The following is a 24063-nucleotide window of genomic DNA, read 5'->3' as shown; positions in this document are numbered from 1 at the left end:
CAACCAGAGTTAATTACCAAATGAATTAGCTAATTATTTGTTACAGGATGACTGGTTGCCGTGCAACTCTTACCTTTCCTCTGCTCTTCCCAGGCACAGTCTTTTTATTTTTTTTGCTCCAGAGCTTTCCCCGCAAAAACCCGAACTGCCATTTGCTGTGCTACAGCTTTAAAGAGCAGTTTTTGTGTGGGGAAAGCTCTGTGGCAGGAAAAAGCGTACTCGGACAAGTGGGCCTGTGCCTCATAAGCGTGGGGCAAAAGTTATGTGTGGATAAACCCTGAGTCTTCCTTTCAAAATATGATTAAGATGTAGCCCAATAAGCACACACACGAGGACCACCTCAATAATCACCACACCACTGCTTTTCCATAGTTGGGAGGAATTACATAAGTGTTGAGCCCTGTTGGACTATTTGAAAGACAGGCAGATCTGAACCTCCTGCAGAAGCCCCATGGAAATGGGTGGAAGCAGAGGGCCTTCTTGGTAGCCGCACCTGCCCTGTGGAACACCCTCCTATCAGATGTCAAGGAAATAAACAACTATCTGACTTTTAGAAGACATCTGAAGGTAGCCCTGTATAGGGGAGTTTTTAATATTTGATGTTTAACTGTGTTTAATGTATTTTATTTGTTGGAAGCTGCCCAGAGTGGCTGGGGCAACCCAATCAAATGGGTGGCAAATAAATAATATGTTGTTGTTGTTGTTGTTGTTGTTGTTGTTGTTGTTACTACTATTACTACTGTGGAAGAGCATGGCCATGTTCTTGAACAGCTCCAGAGAATTTTGTGGTGGAACCACATGCCCTGTGGGTTAGACCTATCTGTCTCCCACACTGTGTCAGGAGGAAACAGATGATTATACGTCCCATTAAACTTTATTTCCAAAATGCCTAGAAGGTCCATAAGCTCATTTGGTTAGAAGTATTAACTGCTGCTTGCATTTCTCCAGGATTGCTTTTCTAAGCAGGTCCTTGAAGGCACAGTGGAACCTCATCCATACTTCTGTCACTAGAGCTGGCCCTGAGACCATCTCAGCATCAATAATGGCATTGCCCTCTATCACAGACCTGATGAGGTTGTGCCAGAAGCACCTTTTCAGCTCCATACTACTCATTTGGGGCATGAGTTATCCGGTCAACCCACTTTTTGATTGGCGGCATTATGCAAGGGTCACAGAGGTCCTATAAAGTACCTACTTAATCTAATCTATAGGGACGTGGGTGGCCCTTTGGGTTAAACCACAGAGCCTAGGACTTGCCGATCAGAAGGTGAGCGGCTTGATTCCCCGCAACGGGGTGAGCTCCCGTTGCTTGGTCCCTTCTCCTGCCAACCTAGCAGTTCAAAAGCATGTCAAAGTGCAAGTAGATAAAGAGGTACCGCTCCAGTGGGAAGGTAAATGGCATTTCCGTGTGCTGCTCTGGTTCGCCAGAAGCGGCTTAGTCATGCTGGCCACATGACCCGGAAGCTGTACGCCGGCTCCCTCAGCCAGTAAAGCGAGATGAGCACCGCAACCCTAGAGTCGGCCACGACTGGACCTAATAGTCAGGGGTCCCTTTACCTTTAATCTAATCTATCAGCTCTGTCTCTCAGTCAAAAATAGATATAATATGCCCAAAATGCCCTGGTATGTACCTCCCTAGTCCTGTATGATTGTGTAATTCCTGAGCACAGCCAGCTGAGAGAGCAGATGAAATTCAAGGCATGAGCTGGAAGACAGGGGTAAACTTGGCAGGCTGGAAATTGTGGTCGGGGCAGAGCTTAGCAGATGGCTCCATAGCAAAAATCAATGGGGGAAGTTAGTCCACGAGAAGCAAGCAAGGGGAGCAGGTAATAAATTTATGAGGCAACATCATATGCTTCAGGGCCCAAAGCAGAGAAAGGAAAACATGGTGGGAGGAATCCAGTCAAGATTTTAGAAGGTAATAATGTCTGACACTTGCCTCTGAGCTTGTAAGATGAAAGGTCAATTCTCAAGGGCCATGTTGGCAACCTCAGCCTCCTCAGCAACAGATCGTTCACACTCATCCAGAGGGCCTCTTTCCTATCTGAGGCAATGAACCTAAACACCAGCACCACGTCTGCAAGCACGTCATTGTTGTCTTCACTGCAAAGAAAAACAAAGCCTCAGACAGCTGATCCTACAAGCTGGAGTATCGTCTACTAGAACTTTCTGCATAGGCGAGGCTGGCCCAGGACATCTGGGCAACTGAGGTGGAAGAAAATGAAAGAGCATTTCCACCTCCTACTAATTGATATGGTACACAGTTCGCTGGGATGCAGTGGAGGCTGTCACCCATTCGGACTGACAAGGCAGAAGGCAGGTGAAGCCCAAAGCCAGTAATTCGAGTTTTGGTCTCATCCTTCTCCTTCCTGGGTTCCACAAAGGCAACATGTAGGGAATGAGGAGGAGGCTGTATCGGCAGTGCCTACTACCTCCATCAGCCTGGTTGTAAGTAAGGAGGTAGAGGCTGGCTGAGGGCAAGCTAAGCTGGCTGGGGGAGTGTCCACTTGGCCCTAATGGACTTGCCTCCACTGCCCAGATGTTCTCCACTCTTGTATAACTCAAGAATGAACAGGGGCTGTGTAAGAAATATTGCTGAGCAATAGCTCTCAAGCACAGTGGTGTAGCATGGGTTGCCGGAGTCCGGGGCTGTGTAGAGGGTGGTGGGAGGGAAACTGCCTAACACATTTGACTGCCTAATGGCATCCACGTCACCCAGCAGATCACAGCCACAGAGATAAGAAAAGAAGAGGCGTTCCATTATCTGGAGAGGTCACTTCCTGGGTCTCAGGAAGAAGCCGTTTTCAACAGAGACCAGCAACGGAGGCACGCAGGGAGAACTGGGTGTTGAAATTTTGCACCCCTGACAATTTTGTGCCCAGGGCAACCACCCCATGCCCCCTCCCACTACACCACTGCTCAAACAAGACACTTTGGGGTACCCTCCGAAACGTGAGGGTGGGAGTCTCCGAAAAGTTCCTGGGGTCTTACTTTTGGAAGGTGCACCATTTGTTTTTAGCTCCTCTAGGAGCAAAGCCTCTTTCCCTGGTTGCCAAAATGAGTTGCATTCTGAGAGGAGCTTTGAAAAAGTTGAAAAGGGGTAGGGAGAGAGAAGGGCAATTCAACCACGGGGTGTAAGCCCCACCAAACAATTTTAGCTCCCCGAAAAAGGACTAGAATGGGCCTCCCTTGCGACTGGGGCCGCAACCTGTTCTGAGGGGGGTGGGATTTTCAATCAGTCTACCACCCCAAAACTGTGTCCTTGCAAGCTTCCATTCATTTTAACAGGGCTTGTGCATGATGTATTCCTCCGATCATATCTGTCTCTCTCCCACTTGCTGTCCTTAGCGACACCTTGAACCTGAGAGACAGCCGCCTCATCCATCCTATTAGTCATAGATCACATGACGCAGATGTAAAAGCCTGGCTCTGTGGAGCCCTGGCGGAACTGTTTGTGGCGTCTGCCTCTAGACTCCACCATTTCTCACCTTGGATATTGCCATTTTCATTCCCTCAGGTGCACTGTACACGCACGCAAGCAAGAAGATGGGAATTTATTCCCATTTCTTGCAAGTCATCTGTTCCCAGCACAGCGAGTCAGGCACGGTTATCTTTATAAACATCTAAAAAGTTATAGAGCTACGGAATGATTAATGGTTTTTAAATCATCCCACCTACTTTTAAAATCCGGCAGCTGGATTTATAACTGAGAAGAGGGTGGTATTTGTATTTAAATACGCTGTTAGCAAAGCCCAAGGCAAGGCCATTAAAAAATATCAGGCATCCAATTTCACTGGAGAGCAATCAAGTTTATGAGCCCGTAACCAACAACCAGTCCGAGGTGTGTGAGAGAAAAGCACAAGACCCATTTGCCCCACTGCACAGACCATAATGAACTCTTTGGAAGCAGTGTGGGATGAAAGGAATAAAATTAATGCTGGCAAAAGTAAGCAGGTCTGGCCCAGTAAGTTGCGACCATGGGGTACTGCGTAAGAACTACCCGTAAGCTTCTCCGATTTTTTGGGTAAATAACAGCGTAAAAGTGGAACGCAGTATCATATCTCATCATCATTTGAACAGCAGACTCAGAAACTGAGTCATGATGTGTACATAATCAAAATGGAATGAGTAATAAACAAAAGGGATGCGTCGATACGCTGAGGAGAACCTATACACAGTTCCCGGATGGAAGTGGAAATTGCCTCCTCCCCAGGGGCGTAGTGTCAGGAGTGCGTGCAGGAGCCGGGCCCTGTGACCAGTAGGACTTTGCAGGACTGGGGCCTTCCTAAGTTTGTTCTGAAGAGGCAAGGCGCGGCCGCACAGGTGAGGCCGATTGGTAACTCACAGCACCTGCTGGCAAGAGCTGGGAAGGGATATAAGGTCAGCATTTTCCCTTCGGCTCTTTGCCACAGCAACACGTTCCCTCCCTTGCTGTGTTTGACTCCTTGCTATTCGGACCCTTGACTTCGTGACTCTCATTTTTTGATCCTCAGACCTTTGACTTGATGACTCCTTGCTTCCTAATCCTCGGACCCTTGGCTTCTTGACTCCCGGCTCTCTGACCCTTGGACTCTTGGCTTCCTGACTCCTGGCTTCCGGACTCCCGTTCCTGCTCCCACCCTGCCATCTTGCCCCCGGTCCCGACGTCACCAGCCGGGACTTCGACTGCCTGTGAACCGGACCGTGACACATAGGAAGGGAGGGGGGGTGCAGTCCGCCCCGGGTGTCATCCCTGAGGGGGTGACAAAATGGCACACCACGGGGGGTGGCACTTACCACGGGGCTTGGCCTACAGCGCGCCCGAGCCACGTGTCTCCCCTGGGAGTGACGCAGTGGGTCGGGGCCCTGTGCTGCCAGAAACGGCACTGTGGGGCTTGCGTCTGCCAGGCAGACTCCGTGAGCAACTCGCCACGCCGCCCCCCTGGTCATCAGATCACTCTGAGCAGGGATTGGGATGGCCATATCCACTCCTGGCGTGCAAGTGCAGCCCCCAAGAGTGAATTCAGACCTTGGGCCAAAAGGAAAAAGGTTCTCCATTGCTACTAGAAGGTAAGGCCAATTCAGTGTCCAAAGACATCTTGGGCAAGCTGATTTACAGTTAAATTTACAGTGGTACCTCGGGTTAAGTACTTAATTCGTTCCGGAGGTCCGTTCTTAACTTGAAACTGTTCTTAACCTGAAGCACCACTTTAGCTAATGGGGCCTCCTGCTGTCACTGCACTGATGGAGCACGATTTCTGTTCTCATCCTGAAGCAAAGTTCTAAACCCGAGGTAATATTTCTGGGTTAGCGGAGTCTGTAACCTGAAGCGTATGTAACCTGAAGCATATGTAACCCAAGGTACCACTGTATTCCGAACTTCACTTTTGGCCATAAAACATTTGCTTCACATACCGTAGATTTACGACCTGCGATTTGATCTTCCTTTTCTTCAACGGAGTACCTTCAAATGCCTCATTAATCTGTTGGAAGGAAGAAAGGAAGGAAAAGGATGTTAAGCAAGTGCATCCCAGAACGCCTCAGAGAAATTTCAGACACATTTGAAAGTCTCTGCACCACAAAATTAATCGAAATAACTTGCGATCTCTGTAAACTTGGCTATTGTTTATCATCATCGTGTGGTCTTTGTCATGCTGTACTTCGCAATTTACAAAGAAGTTTTAGGGTTTGTGGGGTTTTTAAGGATAGTAAACGCATGACTGGTAAATAAAATAAAACAGCTGAGAGAAAAAGAATACTTCACATTCCTGCTAAAATTATGGTCAGGCTTACAAGAATAGCCCTTGATAACTTTGCATCAGATTCTAGATTGCTGTGCCCAGGCAATCTAGTTTATTCCTCATGTCTTCACAGCTTTCATCAGTTATTTTTCCTTTTGCACAAAAAGTGGTGTTTAGAATGAAGGAGGGAGAAAGAAAGAAAGCAAACCATTTTCACTTACCATCGTCTCAATGGTGGAGCTCAGGTCTCTAAATTCTTTCGAGGTCTGTTTTTCCAAACTTGGTTGGTACGGCACATTACTGATTCTAAAGGAAGCATTGTAAAAGAACAACTTCTGATCTGCAGCAAAGGAAGTGGAGGAAAGGAAGATGTTAAACAATGTTCATCTTCTCTTTACTTCGCCCCAATGTGGCTCAGGCTATCTACAAGATCGTGGCGCAGAGGTGAGCAGTCCCTGACAGAGGCGCTCCGTGTTTTTAACTCTGAAACAGAGTTAAAACAGAGAGCTTTCATATCTCTATCTCTACAGAGAAGGGAGAGTAGGAATATGTACGGAGCCCCAGGCTGCATCCATACACCATAAATATAAAGCATATTTATTTGTCCATAGAAATATTTGTTTACCACTATTCATAAAACGTATCACAGCCGTTTACAGTAATAACACATACAACCACACAGTAAAAACATAGACAAAAAGTTAAAATCAGAAATCAGCTAACTGTTGTGGGAAGTTCATTGCCTACATAGACCTGGTGGAATAAAAAAGTTTTCATCAGGCATTTAAAGTTGGCACAGAAAGCACCTACTTGAGTCTGCCAGAAAGCATCAGCCATTTAAAGTTGGCACAGAAAGCACCTACTTGAGTCTCCACTGGCAGAATGTTTCATAATACTGAGCTGATGACACTAAAGCATGGGTAGGCAAACTAAGGCCCAGGGGCCGGATCCAGCCCAATCGCCTTCTCAATCCGGCCCGCGGACAGTCCAGGAATCGGTGTGTTTTTACATGAGTAGAATGTGTGCTTTTATTTAAAATGCATCTCTGGGTTATTTGTGGGGCATTAGTTCCAGCTGCACGTTAGTTAGGTATTATTTGTCATTGTTCTCCCCCCCCCAAAAAAAACTCAGCAGCTTTGGGGCACCCCCCCCCCGAAAAAGGAAAACAACTTTTGCAACCCCCCCCCCAAAAAAAAAGCTCCAAAATTTTGGTCAGCCGCTCCTGCTGAAAAGCTCAACAACCTCAACAAAAATCTCAACAACTCTGGGCACTTTGTGATAAATAAGTGGGTTTTGGTTTGCAGTTTGGGCACCCGGTCTCTAAAAGGTTCGCCACCACTGGCATATGGAGACACTGTGCTCCAAAACTCCTCATGGCCACTCCCAATGGCTTCATATAGATGTAAAACAGCACTGTGGAGACGACAGCACCCTGCAGAACCTCAAAGCACATGTTCCAGGATGCATGCCCTGGGCTAGAGGTTGTCTTGATCACAAAGCCTGGTTGAGACCCTTTTAACGTTTGAAAAGCTTGAAAACAGAGAGCAGTTCAGGCCAGATGGATTGGTAACAATTGATGCACTCACCGTATACCAAAAAATAAACCAGCAGGCCGACAACAAGGGCTATGACTGCAAACGCTGCTAGGACAATCAGCGCAATCATCCAAGGCTCCAGGTATCTCGTTCTTGTTTCCATCCTAGCCATTCTGAGAGAAGTGGTCAAAAATAAAAAAATTATAGGTGAAAACACAGAGTGGGGAGATTGGAACCTCCCCATGATGAAATAACCAGAGATTAATAGCATGAGTTTTCAATCACATTTTAAATGCCCACTATGAAAGTGTGCTCTGTTTTCTTGCAAACCATTATCTTAGAATTCAGTAAGTACATTAATACATGCAATGAATTATCTGTCCATGAAAACTTAAGTGAAATGGCTATCACTTTCACTTAGATCCTATGAGCTTCAAAGCCCTGTTTGGCCATTATCCCTTATGCAAGTTATGATCGCATGAGGGGGAGAGCAGGGTCTCACCACAAGTTGCTGGTCCCAGATATACATCTCGTCCCTTTGCTGTCCATGGATTGGGGGACGGGAGCACGTACGCTGCTCTGGTTCGCCAGAAGCGGCTTCGTCATGCTGGCCACATGACCCGGAAGTTGTACGCCGGCTCCCTCAGCCAATAAAGCGAGATGAGCACTGCAACCCCAGAGCCGGTCACAACTGGACCTAATGGTTAGGGGTCCCTTTACCTTACTAGACAGGAGGGAGGGGATCTGAGATTTTGACTCAGGAACATAGGTATGTTTCATTGGCATGGGCAGATCATTTGGTGATGTGTAGCCTCATAGCATCCTCAAAATTCTGCAGGGGATAACGGACCAATTTCAATAGTCAACCCTTAGACATGGATCCAAATGGTTTTCAGATGACTCTGGGGGATATTTCTACTGGTGTGTTGTGCAGTTCAGCTGATGTCCTAGTTTGGCCACGATCATCCATACTGTAGCAGCACCCAGATTGGATGACTATAATGTACCTTGAGAGTGGGAGTGTCTAAGAAAAGTGATTGGAAATGTCTCATGGTGCAGAATGCAGGCATCAACCAGAAAATTGAGTAAAACTAGGGCTATGCACATATTACTTTACCTTCTACTCTTGAAGGGCTATCAGGGGACAGTTCTCTACGTGAAGTAGTCTTCTGTTTGAAGCACTTTCCAGTCTAAGTCTGGTTTAAAGATAAAGAGCTTGAAGATGGGAGAGCAGAAGCGGCCTTGAAATTGCGCATCATGAGTTGGCACCTGGACAACAAACAAAGCAGGTCATCTGGTCACAGTCTTCTCCACTATTATGGGATGCCTTTTACTTCTATTTAAATGACTAAGTGCTGTTGTTTTAATTTACATCTAATTTAATTAGCACATATACAATTAATGCAAATCCATGTCCTCTTTTCACCTCCTCTTTGTAATGCATTGCCTAATTTTTAGCTGCCCTACTAATACTAGATGGGCAGAAGAGAAACCAAGCAAGGCGGTGATGAACCCAAGCAATTGCTGATGCGCCAGATGTTGCAAGAGAGCATAACACTTTGGGCTTGAAATAGAACAGGGGTCAGCAAACTTTTTCAGCAGGGGGCCCTTCCACTATCCCTCAGACCTTGTGGGGGACCGGACTATATATTTTTTTTTGCGGGGGGGGGGGTGAACAAATTCCCATGCCCCACAAATAACCCAGAGATGCATAAATAAAAGCACACATTCTACTCATGTAAAAACACGCTGATTCCTGGACTTTCCGTGGGCCAGAATGAGAAGGCAATTGGGCCGGATATGGCCCCCGGGCCTTAGTTTGCCTACCTGAAATATACTTGGAGTCCTGTAGTGATTTCATGCTTTTTATCGCAGCTTGTAAAACAGTGATTGAATTGCCCCCCAAACCTCAGGCTTTTATATACATTATTTACACAATGAGTCCCATCTGATTGGCTGATTCTGCTTCCCTCCTGGAGCCTGATTGGTCTTTTCCTGCAGGCCAACCAGTTGTTGCATTCTACTATTCTACCAGCCTAATGGGCTGATTAACTTCTTCCTGGAGCCTGATTGGCCTTCTCCTGCAAGCCAATCAGTTGTTGCCTTCTAGAATCCTACTTGCCTATTGTTCTAGGATCCAAGGTTAGTACATAACACTACCCATGAAACAGAAGGTCTTCGGTTCCTGGTATTGATTGAGCTTTAATGAGAGCAGAGAACTTCCCACTTTGATTCATCCAATGTTTTCTTCAAATTACAAAGCTACCTGGAGACACTAGCTACAGTATTTGTGTTGAGTAATTTCAAGCAAATCCTTGTTATGGGCTTGCCCACATTCTCTCACAATTTACTGGGTTCAATAATGAAAACCCCATATCACACCCAGGTTGTGACAAAGCACAACGGGGGCCTACATGCTGTCCAGCTGAACTGAAAGAAACTAGCATGCTATTTTGTGAACAAGGAAGAACAGAACAGAGAATCGTGTCATTTTCGCAACTGTGAACTTTGCATTCGAATTCACCAAGCATTTTGTTGCTTATAAATTAGTCATGACTTTGTAATGGGCAACTCGTGAATTTGTGATGCAAATTCCTCATTATGCCAAAAACAGCTTAAATTGACAGAGTTGTTTACCTGGATTAGCATGGGCCAAAATGGTAAATGAACTCATCTCCTTTGATTTTCCATCAAGTGTTGGAGCCAGAGTTCTTTAGAGATACGACGTGTTTTTCCAAGTAAACTAACAATTCAATTTGATATGGAAATTCAAAAACTTGAGATTTGCTTTCAGGGTAGATCTTAGAGGGTGTTTTTTTAAGCGTGGCACCTAGCAAACTGGAATGTCATTGTCAAGAACCGGTGCTCAACATAAAAATACAGCAAATTAGCACCAGTTCCTCTTTAATTTATTATAGTTGCATGGGAACACACACAACAAGGCATGATAACTGTTACATCTGTGTAATGTCACAGCCCATAATGTCATCCTGCCATCATCGCATATTCCTGAACGCCATGGTGCCACCAGGAGCTGCAACCAGTAATGCCATTTCTAGGATTGAGAAATGGGTACAAGGAAGGTGGGGGTTGGGGAGACAAGATGGGGACAGACTGAAAACAAAACTATCGCAACTCATGCCAGCATTTCAGATATTATTTCACTACAACACTGTATCTCCATAATTTTTCTATCAGCCATGATTGGCTAAGAACTATGGAATAGTCATTTCTCAAATACAGTGGTACCTCGGGTTAAGTACTTAATTCGTTCCGGAGGTCCGTTCTTAACCTGAAACTGTTCTTAACCTGAAGCACCACTTTAGCTGATGGGGCCTCCTGCTGCCGCTGTGTCGCCAGAGCACGATTTCTGTTTTCATCCTGAAGCAAAGTTCTTAACCTGAAGCACTATTTCTGGGTTAGCGGAGTCTGTAACCTGAAGCGTCTGTAACCTGCGGTACCACTGTATGTCACTTCTCAAATATGACTGTTCTTCTCTACAGTCACATTTTATCTCCCAAACATGTTGCCTTGACAATGAATTGCACTTTGAATACCAGCTGATCCAGCTATTCTCCTCCATTTTTGCTCAACAGCTGAGGATGCAATGATCTGCTGTCCACAGGAACAATCAAAATATCCAGTGGTATCATCAATAAACTGTTCCTAACCCACTAAGCCTCTCTTTTGCAAAGTCATAAGCCACATTCTGAGCATAGCTCCCCTTGTGATTTAAAAACAGGTTGAAGATCTTGCACACACTATTGTATATTGCCCTTTGTATTATGTGATGTATGGAAGTGAGAGCTGGACTGGACCATAAAGGAGGCTGATCACTGAAGAATTGATGCTTTTGAATTATGGTGCTGGAGGAGACTCTTGAGAGCCCCATGGACTGCAAGAAGATCAAACCTATCCATTCTTAAGGAAATTAGCCCTGAGTGCTAAATGGAAGGACAGATCCTGAAGCTGAGGCTCTAATACTTTGGCTACCTCATGAGAAGAGAAGACTCCCTGGGAAAGACCCTGATGCTGGGAAAGATGGAGGGCACAAGGAGAAGGGGTCGACAGAGGACGAGATGGTAGGACAGTGTTCTTGAAGCTACCAGCATGAGTTTGACCAAACTGCGGGAGGCAGTGGAAGACAGGAGTGCCTGGCGTGCTCTGGTCCATAGGGTTACGAAGAGTTGGACACGACTAAATGACTAAACAACAACAACAATTATATGCTCAGCAACATTACTTGGGGCAGATCTTAGCAAGCAACGCAGGAAAGTTCATCCACAAGACTGTAATCTACCTGCTGCACTGACAAGATACGTACTGTATATGTTCACTGCAAAGATTGGATAGCACATGTTCTATCTGCAGGAACATCATCCTTGAGGAGATAATTAAGGAATAATGCTGTGACTTGCTAGGGGGATTCAGAATTTTAAGTTTATGCTTTTTAGGGAATTCAATTTAGGTTTGCATACAATCTCAACACACAAATATCACACATACTTGTTGCTGTGGCTGATGGCTGATGCAAATAAAGTTTCATTCACACACACACACACACACACACACACTTTCATTAACTTGATACAAATATGTAGTTCCCTTTGTCTGTTGAAGGTTGGTTTGTTTTATGGTGGTCTGATGAGTAGGTACAAAAAAAAACAACCAGTGTGAAAGCATGGCAAATGAAGCAGTGCAGAAAATGGCACCAGTTGTTGAGGAGAAGCCAACAGAGAAAGGCCATCAGCTTCATGCCCGGCAAATTATCAGCTGCATCTGTCTGCCTATTATTGGTGACAGAATAATGAACTAGATTGACCTTTAATCTGAATAAGTAAGGCAGTTGTACTGCCTCTGCCGTTCAACTGGTGGTAATCCACCGGGAAGTTGTCCTGCGTCAGCTCCTTTGAGATGAATGGGAGCTGCACAACAGCATCTACTTGTTTCAAAGGAGAACTTAGTGGCGGCCTCTGTCTATTCTTAGCAACATTTCACATTTGCCCATGAGAACATTTGTGCCCCCATTTCTAAAAACACTGAGTTTTAGGAAAAGAAGGAGATATTCTGACGAGGAAGACCAGCAATCGCAAGACTCAGAATACAACCACGTGTTATGCAAGTGGAATTTATGCCAGTAATTTGCAGTTCCACCCCACCCACCCCCAACTTATTGCTCTTTTCCCCAACCACAAACCCCATTCAGTTATTCGTTGCTGGTGGCAGAAGTCAATGCCATAGCCTGTGATAGATCTCCTCCGAATGTAATCAATTCATGCCCAGCTATGACATGACCACAGGACATTGTCTATCTTGGCAGAGTTGCAAAATATGAAGGAGAATAGCAGGGCTCTTGTTCTCCTGTCAGTGGTGTGGAATACAGTGGTACCTCGGGTACGCTTCAGGTTACAAACACTTCAGGTTACAGACTCCGCTAACCCGGAAGTAGTATCTCGGGTTAAGAACTTTACCTCAGGATGAGAACAGAAATCGTGTGGTTGCATTGGGAGGCTCCATCAGCTAAAGTGGTACCTCAGGTTAATAACAGTTTCAGGTTAAGAACGGACCTCCGGAACGAATTTAAGTTCTTAACCTGAGGTACCACTGTAGAGGGTTTTAGTAGGTGCTGCTTTCTTCCTCCTCTTGTACTCAACTGTTAGAAGAAAAGGCCCCTTGCTGTCTCCCAGAGGACTCCTACAGTGGGACTCTGCCAACTAAGGGAACCTGTACAGTTCCAGAAGGGCTATGCAAACTCCAGGTCCCATGGTCCAGTTTCCCCATATAACCATTTCACATTTAGAATCACAGCATCTTAAGAGTTGGAAGGGACCCATAGCTGTCAACATTTCCCTTTTCTTGCGAGAAATCCTATTCGGAATAAGGGGATTTCCCTTTAAAAAAGTTGACAGCTATGAAGGGATCTTGAGAGGGTTGCCTAGCTCAACACCCTGCAAGGCAAGAATCTCATCTAAAGCATCCATGGCAGATGGCCATCCCACCTCTGCTTGTAAACCTCCAAGGAAAGCATGTCCACCACCTCTCGTGGGCGTCTGTTCCACTGCCAAACAGCCCTAACCGTCTGAAAGTTTTTCTGAATATTTAGTGAGAATCTCCTTTCTTTCAACTTGAAGCCATTGAATCATAGAGTTGGAAGAGACCACAAGGGCCATCGAGTCCAACCCCCTGCCAAGCAGGAAACACCATCAGAGCACTCCTGACATATGTTTGTCAAGCCTCTGCTTAAAGACCTCCAAAGTAGGAGACTCCACCACACTCCTTGGCAGCAAATTCCACTGTCGAACAGCTCTTACTGTCAGGAAGTTCTTCCTAATGTTTAGGTGGAATCTTCTTTCTTGCAGTTTGGATCCATTGCTCCGTGTCCGCTTCTCTGGAGCAGCAGAAAACAACCTTTCTCCCTCCTCTATGTGACATCCTTTTATATATATTGGTTTGAGTCCTACCCTCCAGAGCAGGAGAAAAGAAGCATGGTCCCTCCTCCATGTGACAGCCCTTAAGATATTTGAAGATGGCTATCATATCACCTCTCATTTTCCTCTCTTCTGGGCTAAACATACCTGGATCCTTCAAGCGCTCCTCATAAGTCTTAGTTTCCAGACCCTTCTTCATCTTGGCTGCCCTCCTCTGCACACTTTCCAGCTTGTAAAAAAAACAAAAATATAAAAAAACCCATGGGTAAAAACCACCTACCAGATCGCATTGACCACTTCAGCATACAAGCCCTCAGTAAGAAGTTGCCTCTAGACCTGACATCACCTCCAGGTTGCTGGTGATATCTGATGCAAAGGACGTGACCCAATATGCTGAGGTATCACTCTGTGTCTTGCTCCTCCCTTCATCCAAGACAAGACAGCCTGCAGCTCAAGATCTCTGTCTGCGGTGACCAGACCGGTTCAGGGAGGTGCCAGATCTGGAGGGACATGATGGGGAAGAAGCATTTGAGGGATCAAGCATCAAAACATGGCAACTATTCCAACAAGACAAACCCCACCCCTCCATTTGTAAACAACAATACAGTGGTACCTTGGTTTACTACCATAATCCGTTCCGGAGGTCCGTTTGTAAACCAAAACAGGTTATATAATAATAATTTATTATTTGTACCCCGCCCATCTGGCTGGGTTTCCCCAGCCACTCTGGGCGGCTTCCAACAAAGACAAAAAATACACTAAAATGTCACACATTAAAAACTTCCCAGAACAGGGCTGCCTTCAGATGTCTTCTGAATGTCAGCTAAGTGTTTATCTCTTTGACATCTGGTGGGAGGGCGTTCCACAGGGCGGGTGCCACTACCGAGAAGGCCCTCTGCCTGGTTCCCTGTAGCTTTGCTTCTCGCAATGAGGGAACCGCCAGAAGGCCCTCGGCGCTGGACCTCAGCGTCTGGGCAGAACAATGGGGGTGGAGACGCTCCTTCAGGTATACTGGGCCGAGGCCGTTTAGGGCTTTAAAGGTCAACACTAACACTTTGAATTGTGCTTGGAAATGTACTGGGAGCCAATGTAGGTCTTTCAAGACCGGTGTTATGTGGTCCTGGTGGCCACTCCCAGTCACCAGTCTAGCTGCCACATTCTGGATTAATTGCAGTTTCCAGGTCACCTTCAAAGGTAGCCCCACATGGAGCGCATTGTAGTAGTCCAAGCGGAAGATAACTAGAGCATGCACCACTCTGGCAAGACAGTCTGCAGGCAGGTAGGGTCTCAGCCTGCGTACCAGATGGAGCTGGTAGACAGCTGCCCTGGATACGGAATTGACCTGCGCCTCCATGGACAGTTGTGAGTCCAAACTGACTCCCAGGCTGTGCACCTGGTCCTTCAGGGGCACAGTTACCCTAGCTTCTGCCAACCTAGCAGTTCAAAAGCACGTCAAAGTGCAAGTAGATAAATAGGTACCGCTCCGGCGGGAAGGAAAACGGCATTTCTGTGCACTGCTCTGGTTCGCCAGAAGAGGCTTAGTCATGCTGGCCACATGACCCGGAAGCTGTACGCCGGCTCCCTCGGCCAGTAAAGTGAGATGAGCGCTGCCATCCTAGAGTCGTTCACGGCTGGAGTTAACTGTCAGGGGTCCTTTTAATCGAAAATAAGGTTGCAAACGCACTTCTGGGTTTGACATGTATGTAATCCAAAACCTATGCAAACCAAGATGTATGCAAACCAAGGTACCACTGTAATCCTGAATAGTAACCAGCTGATGGGCAGCACTGACCACAAAAGCCTAGAACCACAATGGAAATGTTCAAAAGCTTCCGAAACAGAAAACTGCAGGTAAGACGCAATATGTTGTCCAGTTTAGTGGCCTGGGTGGGTTACGTATCTTCTGAAGTATCAGCCAATGGGATGAATTTTATTTATATTATAATTGACCCATTTGCATGATATTTCTAAGCAGTCCATGAGTGATAATATTCAAAAAGCCAAAAATCCTCCCCTAAAGCAATCAAATAATGCACGATGCAGCCACAAATGCAGAAATAGTTTGAAGTGATTTCCCTGTCGACACTGGTGTAGTAAATGCAGACATTACAGCATGATAGGGCAGGAAAATGACAGGCTGTGGCGTGTTGTAACAAGATGTAGGTGGAACATTCATTCCCAGATTACAAAAAGAACCTATTTGTCTCTTCCAGTTGCCTTCTATACAGAAATTTAGCAGCGGACGTTTTTCCTATCGTGGAGATAAAGTGATAAAAAAACTTCACTTTACTTAATTTCTGCGTGTTAGGATTCAGGAAAAGTGTCAGCAATCCTATGTGTTTCTAAGGATTCTCCTGAGATTGTTTTCTAAACCATTTCTAAAATTGAACCCTTCTTACTTAATTGTGCAAAACGATATTCACAGAAGAGAGCGACAGCTGTGTTCTGCACTGGCGCCTCAATACAGAATGAGTTCTCAAAAGGAACCTAGAGTGTAATTAGTCTGTGGAACTCATTACAACATGATATTTTAAGGCAATGATTAAGCAAGATTCAGAGAACGAAAAGAACTGGGAGACTTGACAAATGCCCGCAGGGGAATTATGATTAATGCTACCAAGCCCTTTGGGAAGGGATTACTCTTGACAATAGAAATCAGAGTAATAGCTATGCATTAGGATTACAGATGAGGTTCCTGTTGCGGTCAGACCACATGTATGAACTCGGAAGACTTTGCAGCCTAGCACAAAAAATGACTGGATTCTGTGGGGAAGCTCATCAATGGATCTCAGAAATAATCCGGAAAAATCAATACAGTGGTGCCTCGCAAGACGAAAAGAATCCGTTCTGTGATTCTCTTCGTCTAGCGGTTTTTTCGTCTTGCGAAGCAAGCCCATTGACGGATTAGTGGATTAGCGCTATTAGTGGCTTTTAGCGGCTTATCTGCTGATCGGATCAGCTGATAAGCGGCTTAGCGGCTTAGAAAAAGGGGGGAGGGGAAAAAACCCGCAGGAACTCGCAAGACATTGTCGTCTTGCGAAGCAAGCCCATAGGAAATTCGTTTTACGAAGCACCTCCAAAATGGAAAACTCTTTCGTCTAGCGAGTTTTCCGTCTTGCGAGGCATTCGTCTTGCGGGGCACCACTGTATTATCTTACTTTCTTACAGAGAAGAAGAACAAATTCTCTCTACAGTGCTCCTCTGGAGCTGACCTGTTTTGTGGCGCAACCATTTCTTTGCCCTTGCCTCTATGCCTTAAAGCCACTTCCGACCTCGGGAGGACGTGGTGGTGCTGCGGGCTTGATGCTTCCAGCCCCACGCAATCAGGGGAATCCTCGGGCCGCATCATCCCCTGGCCAGCCAATCGGCTGGCTCAGGGGGTGTGGCTTGCCTCATTTAAGGCAAGCGCGGCCTGGGATCTCCCTCTTTGGCCGCTCAGCTTCTTAGGTTTCCCACCTGCCCGCCCTTCATTTTTTTTTTAAAAAAAAGATCTTTATTGAGAATTTTTAGAATATTAAAAAATAAACATACAAAATAATAAACAATTAAAAAACACACATTAATTTTCAATAATATAACTTCCATATCCTTATTTCCTCCGACCTCCTCGTACTTCCCTTATTTGTATTCCCATTCGATTTGTTGGTTCAGCAAATCCTTACCATAGAACTTTTACCCATTTATAATCCTTTTTTCATATCTCCTAAAGCATTACAGCTGGAAACCACTTAATTTCTTTCCAACATCTTTCTAACATTCATTAATTTTACAATATTTCTTTAAGTAGTCTTTAAATTTCTTCCAATCTTCTTTCACCGACTCTTCTCCCTGGTCTCGGATTCTGCCAGTCATCTCAGCTAGTTCCATGTAGTCGATCACCTTCATCTGCCATTCTTCCAGAGTGGGTAGATCTTGTGTCTTTCAATACTTTGCGATGAGTATTCTTGCTGCTGTTGTAGCATACATAAAGAAAGTTCTGTCTTTCTTTTGCACCAATTGGCCGACTATGCCCAGGAGAAAGGCCTCTGGTTTCTTCAAGAAGGTATATTTAAATACCTTTTTCAATTCATTATATATCATTTCCAGAAAGCCTTAATCTTTGGGCATGTCCACCAAAGGTGAAAGAATGTACCTTCAGTTTCTTTACATTTCCAGCACTTATTATCGGGCAAGTGATAGATTTTTGCAAGCTTGACTGGGGTCATGTACCACCTGTATATCATTTTCATAATATTCTCTTTTAAGCCACCTGCCCGCCCTTCAAGGTTCCCCTTCTGACCTTGCTATGGACCTCAGTTGGTTGCCGCTAAGGGGCCTGGAAGGGATTTTTTCCACTTGGCAAATTGGCACCAGTTTTTCGCCTACCTCATAGCAAATTGTCACAACTTCTTTGGTTTTGGCGGTTAGGCATTGGTAGAGGTCTTGTTATGCAGTTGTGGGGGGGGGAGCGCCATCACCTCCCCCAAATATTGAAGGGTAGTCCAGTAAAGGATTCCGGGGGCGTGGCCTCGTCTGAAGCCTATGGAGGTCAGGGCCTAAAGCGCGCCCCCGAGCGGTGACTCCGGGGTAGTCCCTAGTTGATGTGCTCCCCCTGCTGGTGTTAACCCTTCCCGGTCTTCAAGCAAACAGGCTGAAGCCGGATAGTCGGATAGGACCAATGCCTAAGCCAATACTGCTCTTTACCTGTAACCAATAAAGTTGTGGCCAATTTTAGCCCATTAACCTAAAATAATTGTGTCACGTATAAAAGGATATATAAAAGGATGTCACATAGAGGAAGGAGAAAGGTTGTTTTCTGCTGCTCCAGAGAAGCGGACACGGAGCAATGGATCCAAACTACAAGAAAGAAGATTCCACCTAAACATTAGGAAGAACTTCCTGACAGTAAGAGCTGTTTGACAGTGGAATTTGCTGCCAAGGAGTGTGGTGGAGTCTCCTACTTTGGAGGTCTTTAAGCAGAGGCTTGACAACCATATGTCAGGAGTGCTCTGATGGTGTTTCCTGCTTGGCAGGGGGTTGGACTCAATGGCCCTTGTGGTCTCTTCCAACTCTATGAATCTATGATTCTACGTGTCATTATTCCTACTGGTGGGAGGCGGGAACTCGCCACGCAAACAGCAGTGACATAAAGAAATTTACATGGTGGTACGAGTCCCCTGTAGCACTTTCACATGATTATGCCATTCTAGATTGACCTAAGAAGGCCCATTTAGTCAAGCATCCTGTTCCCTCAGTGGCCTTTCCCCCCCTTCAGTGCCTAACCACACAATTCCAGGCTAGGGATGCCAGACATTTGCGGAATTGACGTCTGGTGGAAATTTCCAAAAACAACTTTCTGGTTTTTGAAATATGGCAACCCTAAATCTCACAATTTCTTTTTTGCCTGCCTTCTGTGCCTGAATAACTTCTCTTGATTCTCCCTCCTTTTGATTACTGTATGCTGAGTCCAGCTCTGGCACTCCTGATTTTACTTATTTTTTTACCATTTTGTTCATTCAGCCTAGGCCACTATTTCCCACTAGGTAATGTTGCAGTTGTCCCAGACAGGCTAAAGGGCTTTACAGAGACATGGACTGGGAGGTGAACATTTTAATTATTATTTTTTTAAGATGGCAAAAAATAGGGAAGCCCAACCTTAACTTGCAAACTTCTTTGCTTCTTATTATGTGAACAGATTGCCTTTCACATAATAAATTGTTTCTCGCAATTTGGACCAAAGTATTAATTCAATTTATGTGACCTAAGTTAAAGCAGAAAATTATCTCCCTATTTGAGATCCCAGATTTATATGTAGTTGCACTTATATAAAGAACTTCAAACAATACATTTAAAAGGCTCTCGGGAAATTATGGCATATCTGTCTTAGCTCCAAAGTGGTTTGTTTAGAAAGGAAGGAAGGAACGCCGGACCAACACAGAAAATGTTTAAATTGGCTACTAATATCCATAGCGAAAGATACCATTCTCCTGATCTTGAATCTGGGGAAGCAATTCAGCCTGAGGGTTTTCCAACCGCATTTTAGAAAGCTTTTCCCAAGACGTTGTCTTAGCCCCTTATTGGACTATTTCATGGTCAAATTCTTAATTCTATTATTATTCCCATGTCAGGCAAGCCCAAAATGTACAATTATTGTCCAGTCTCTCTATTAATAACCGTTCCCCACTTCAAATGGGGGGGGGTGCTTTTTGCGTGGTCACACGCAGCCTCCTGGCCCTATACAATCTCTGGCAAGTCAGACTGGCTTCGCCTCCCCAAGCTGAATACCTGGAGGTTCCCACCTAACCTCAGACAGTCCACCAATCCCAGCTGGGGAGGTGTTGCCAGGGGAGTTGCCCAGGTAGGGTTAGGACCGCCCTGCACACACAATAGAGGGTGGAACTTACCTGGGAGTCCTCAGCCGGCTCCAGAGCTTCTCCCACCCTGCCCTCCCTCAGTTTATGCCTTCCTTTTGCAGGTTAACCTCTTCTTTACAGGTATGCGGGCACTGCTACGGTCATTGATGGTTGCTGTTGAAGGACTGGGAAGCAATTTTCCTGCATTGGCAGGTTTTGCCACATCATAATTTTGGCGGTTTCAGGCCTTGGGTGGAATCCTTTAGTCTATTTTCCCTAAATGGGGGGGGGGTGAAGTGGTGACCCACACCCCCCTCTGCGGCGGCAATCCCAGGGTTCCCTGTTAAAGGAGTTGTTTTGAGGGGAGTCATTGGCCATATGCCGAGAGGTTGTCAGTGGTCTCCCATGCGTTGCGGCGAAATGGGGAGTGGGCTCTCTGCTTAAACATACGTTTTCCAGAGCCAGCCCAATCCCCACACAGTTTGGATGCAAATGCCATACTTAAAAGCCTTACCAAAAATAATCTTTGCCGATAATTCAGAAGACAGGTTATGTTCACAAAAAAACAGAAGACAGCCACCCCAGAAAAACAGATAGCAGATACCGTACAGTGGTGCCTCGCAAGACGAAAAGAATTCATTCCGCGAGTCTTTTTGTCTTGCGATGTCTTTCATCTTGCGAAGCACGGTCCGTCGCAACTGCGCCTCTTCAAGCGGCTTTAAAAAAAAAGCGGAAGACGTTTTCGTCTTGCAAAGCAAGCCCATAGGGAAATTCGTCTAGCGAAGCAACGCAAAAACGGAAAAACCTTTCGTCTAGCGAGTTTTTCATCTTGCGAGGCATTCGTCTTGCAGGGCACCACTGTATTTTTCGTCCCATAGGACGCTCCGTCCCATAGGACGCACCTAGTTTTTTGGGGGGGAAATAAAGGGAAATTTTCCCCCTTTATTTCCCCCCCAAAACCAGGTCGGGGAACAGCGGGATGGCGGCGCTGCGCCTCCCTGCTGTCCCCCGAGCTTGTGGGGCTGGCCAATGTCTGCCCGGCGCGAGGGGCGCTCTGCTTCAGGGCGCCAATCGCGCCGGGAGGCAGGCTGCTATCTGCAGGGTGGGGAGCCCTGCGGGGAACTCCTGCAAGGCTCCCCACGCTGCGGATGTCTGCCCGGCGCGAGGGGCGCTCTGCTCCAGGGCTGCCTAGGCTGCAGATGTGTTCCTGAAGCCTGGAGAGCGAAAGGGGTCGGTGCGCACCGACCCCTCTCGCTCTCCAAGCTTCAGCGAAAGCCTGCTTTCGCCCCATAGGACGCACCCAGATTTCCCCTTCATTTTTGGAGGGGAAAAAGTGTGTCCTATAGGGCGAAAAATACGGTAATATTTTCAGTACGCCTCGTGGTAAAAGGGACACAGGTGGCGCTGTGGGTTAAACCACAGAGCCTAGGACTTGCCAATCAAAAGGTCGGCAGTTCGAATCCCCACGACAGGGTGAGCTCCCATTGTTCTGTCCCAGCTCCTGCCAACCTAGCAGTTCGAAAGCACGTCAAAGTGCAAGTAGATAAATAGGTACCGCTCCGGTGGGAAGGTAAATGGCGTTTCCATGCACTGCTCTGGTTCGCCAGAACTGGCTTGGTCATGCGGGCCACATGACCCGGAAGCTGTATGCCGGCTCCCTCGGCCAATAAAGCGAGATGAGCGCTGCAACTCCAGAGTCGGCCACGACTGGACCTAATGGTCAGGGAACCCTTTACCTTTACCTTCATGGTAAAAATGGTCCTCTTAGCAAACTTGTCCATCAACCATTTGCTGAAGCATTGCGACAATGGACCGGAGGCTATCAAAGCCCTACACACATAGCCAAGAGCTCTAAAGAAGACTTGACTTCAGTTCCCTTTTGCAACTTTCATGAAGCTGGTATCTTCAAGGTGTTTTGGTCTACAAAGCCTATTAGCTCCAGCCAACAAGGCCAATTGTCAGGGATGATGGGAGGCAGAGTCTAGCAACATCTTGGGGGGTGGAGTGACAGGTTCACCACCCCTGACTTAAATCAACATTGTTAATATCAACATTTCCAAATCTTAACCACCCCTTATTCTAACATAGGAAAAGCAGGTCCATGCCATTTCTTTGTAATCAGATTTCTTTTTTTCGCAGCCACTAGCAGATTCCAAATGAACTAATAATGGACCTGTTTAACCTGTCCGTCAACAACCTTGGATGCTCCCCATTTTTATAAATGAAGATTATGGCATCATTCCATGCATCATGCAATTCGGAGTACATTAAGCATACATTTAATACGCTCATGAATGACACCAGTAAAGGTCTTAAATCACTCAGCAGGGAAGTTATCAAATGTTGAGATTATGTTCTTTTTAAAGTTTATATGATGTGTGCCAATATGAGCTTTAAAAAGTCCATAACTCTTCCTTCTTCAGGTTGGGCTCACGTCATTGCTTATAAAAAGCAACAAATCCTGCAAAGATGTCATTATTGCTAGTTTCTAAGGGTATATACACGGAATTGAACTTCCTCTTTGTTCCCCTGCAAATTTGCAAGTAAACATACCCCCTTTGGTGCTGCTTCTGAAGTACTACAGTGGTACCTCAGTTTAAATACGCTTCAGGTTACATACGCTTCAGGTTGCAGACTCCGCTAACCCAGAAATAGTGCTTCAGGTTAAGAACTTTGCTTCAGGATGAGAACAGAAATCATGCTCCAGCGGCGCAGCGGCAGCAGGAGGCCCCATTAGCTAAAGTGGTGCTTCAGGTTAAGAACAGTTTCAGGTTAAGTACAGACCTCCAGAACGAATTAAGTACTTAACCTGAGGTACCATTGTATTCTTATACTCTGTTTGGCCAAGACAGTTCTAGTTTCCTGAGCCTTGTCACAATGAAATCACTGTTTGAGCCATGTCCCAGCCTCTCACTATAATGCCTAAAAATTAAAGTTGCCAGCCGCTGATCTCTTCTAACATCTTACGGCAGCCTTCAGTTGTTCAGCAACAACAACCCTGCCATGGAACTCCCAACTCAAAGGAACGTCTCCTGTTGCCTACTTGGTTATTACTTAGTGGACAGGAAGAGGCATCCTTAGTCATAGCACACTAGGGCCAGCATATAAACTCTGGACCAGTACGTTTGATAACAATGATTAGATATACTGTCTGTCCTTCACCAGAAGTTCCTTAAGGTAAAGGTAAAGGGACCCCTGATCATGTGGTCCAGTCATGACCGACTCTGGGGTTGCGGCGCTCATCTCGCTTTATTGGCCAAGGGAGCTGGCGTACAGCTTCCGGGTCATGTGGCCAGCATGACTAAGCCGCTTCTGGCGAACCAGAGCAGCGCACGGAAACGCCGTTTACCTTCCCACCGGAGTGGTACCTATTTATCTATTTGCACTTTGACGTGCTTTCAAACTGCTAGGTTGGCAGGAGCAGGGACCGAGCAACAGGAGCTCACCCCGTTGCAGGGATTCGAACCGCCGACCTTCTGATCGGCAAGTCCTAGGTTCTGTGGTTTAACCCACAGTGCCACCTGCGTCCCTCCTGTTGCCTACTTGGTTATTATTTAGTTGACAAGATGAGGCATCCTTAGTCATAGCACACTAAACTCCGGACCACTATGTATGATAACAATGATTAGCTTTACTGCCTCTCCTTCACCAGAAGGTCCTTAGGGCAGGTTATATCAAGAGAGCATCAAAAATATGTTATGGCATGAGGATGTATCTCTCTGGGCTCATGCCGCAAATACTGCGGCAATGGAGGAACTTTGGCAAGGAAGACTATGAGGAAAAGGCCCTTTGCACCGTGAGGCTGCGCTTAGCAGAAATATCCTGGCCTCAGAACACATCTATCCTATAGGAAGACCTGAGTGTTCTTCTCTTCAGAGCTTCCGTTGGTGCAAATAGATGCTTCCCCTCTGGAGGGCGGGGAGCAATTCTCAGCAGGAGAGGAAAGAGTTAACCCCCCTCCCTGCATGCCCTGGTCCCAATCCAGCTCATGGCTGCTGCTGTTAAAGGGAGGGGTGGGGACATCCTTTAAATGCATCTGTGCATTTCA

General features: G+C 46.1%; 1 protein-coding gene across 4 annotated transcripts in view; it reads right to left on the bottom strand.

Moving 5' to 3' along the window:
- Positions 1 to 24063, bottom strand: part of LOC309516264 (transmembrane protease serine 11G-like) — a 74935-nt gene that overhangs the window by 31093 nt on the left and 19779 nt on the right. For 2 of the 4 annotated variants that reach the window (XM_082195014.1, XM_082195017.1), the window contains exons 2-7: positions 13964 to 14183; positions 8373 to 8524; positions 7307 to 7428; positions 5942 to 6060; positions 5395 to 5462; positions 1940 to 2103 (exon numbers count right to left, since the gene is read on the bottom strand). In XM_082195014.1, coding sequence (XP_082051140.1) covers positions 1940 to 2103; positions 5395 to 5462; positions 5942 to 6060; positions 7307 to 7427 — 472 coding nt within the window. In that variant the 5' untranslated portion in view covers position 7428; positions 8373 to 8524; positions 13964 to 14183. The remainder of the gene's footprint in view (positions 1 to 1939; positions 2104 to 5394; positions 5463 to 5941; positions 6061 to 7306; positions 7429 to 8372; positions 8525 to 13963; positions 14184 to 24063) is intronic. The other 2 variants (XM_082195015.1, XM_082195016.1) reach the window with 2 other exon arrangements.

This window comes from Podarcis vaucheri (genome assembly GCF_965113315.1).
Source record: "Podarcis vaucheri genome assembly, chromosome: 13".
Lineage (NCBI taxonomy): Eukaryota > Metazoa > Chordata > Lepidosauria > Squamata > Lacertidae > Podarcis > Podarcis vaucheri.
This window is presented reverse-complemented; position numbering and strand designations above follow the sequence as displayed.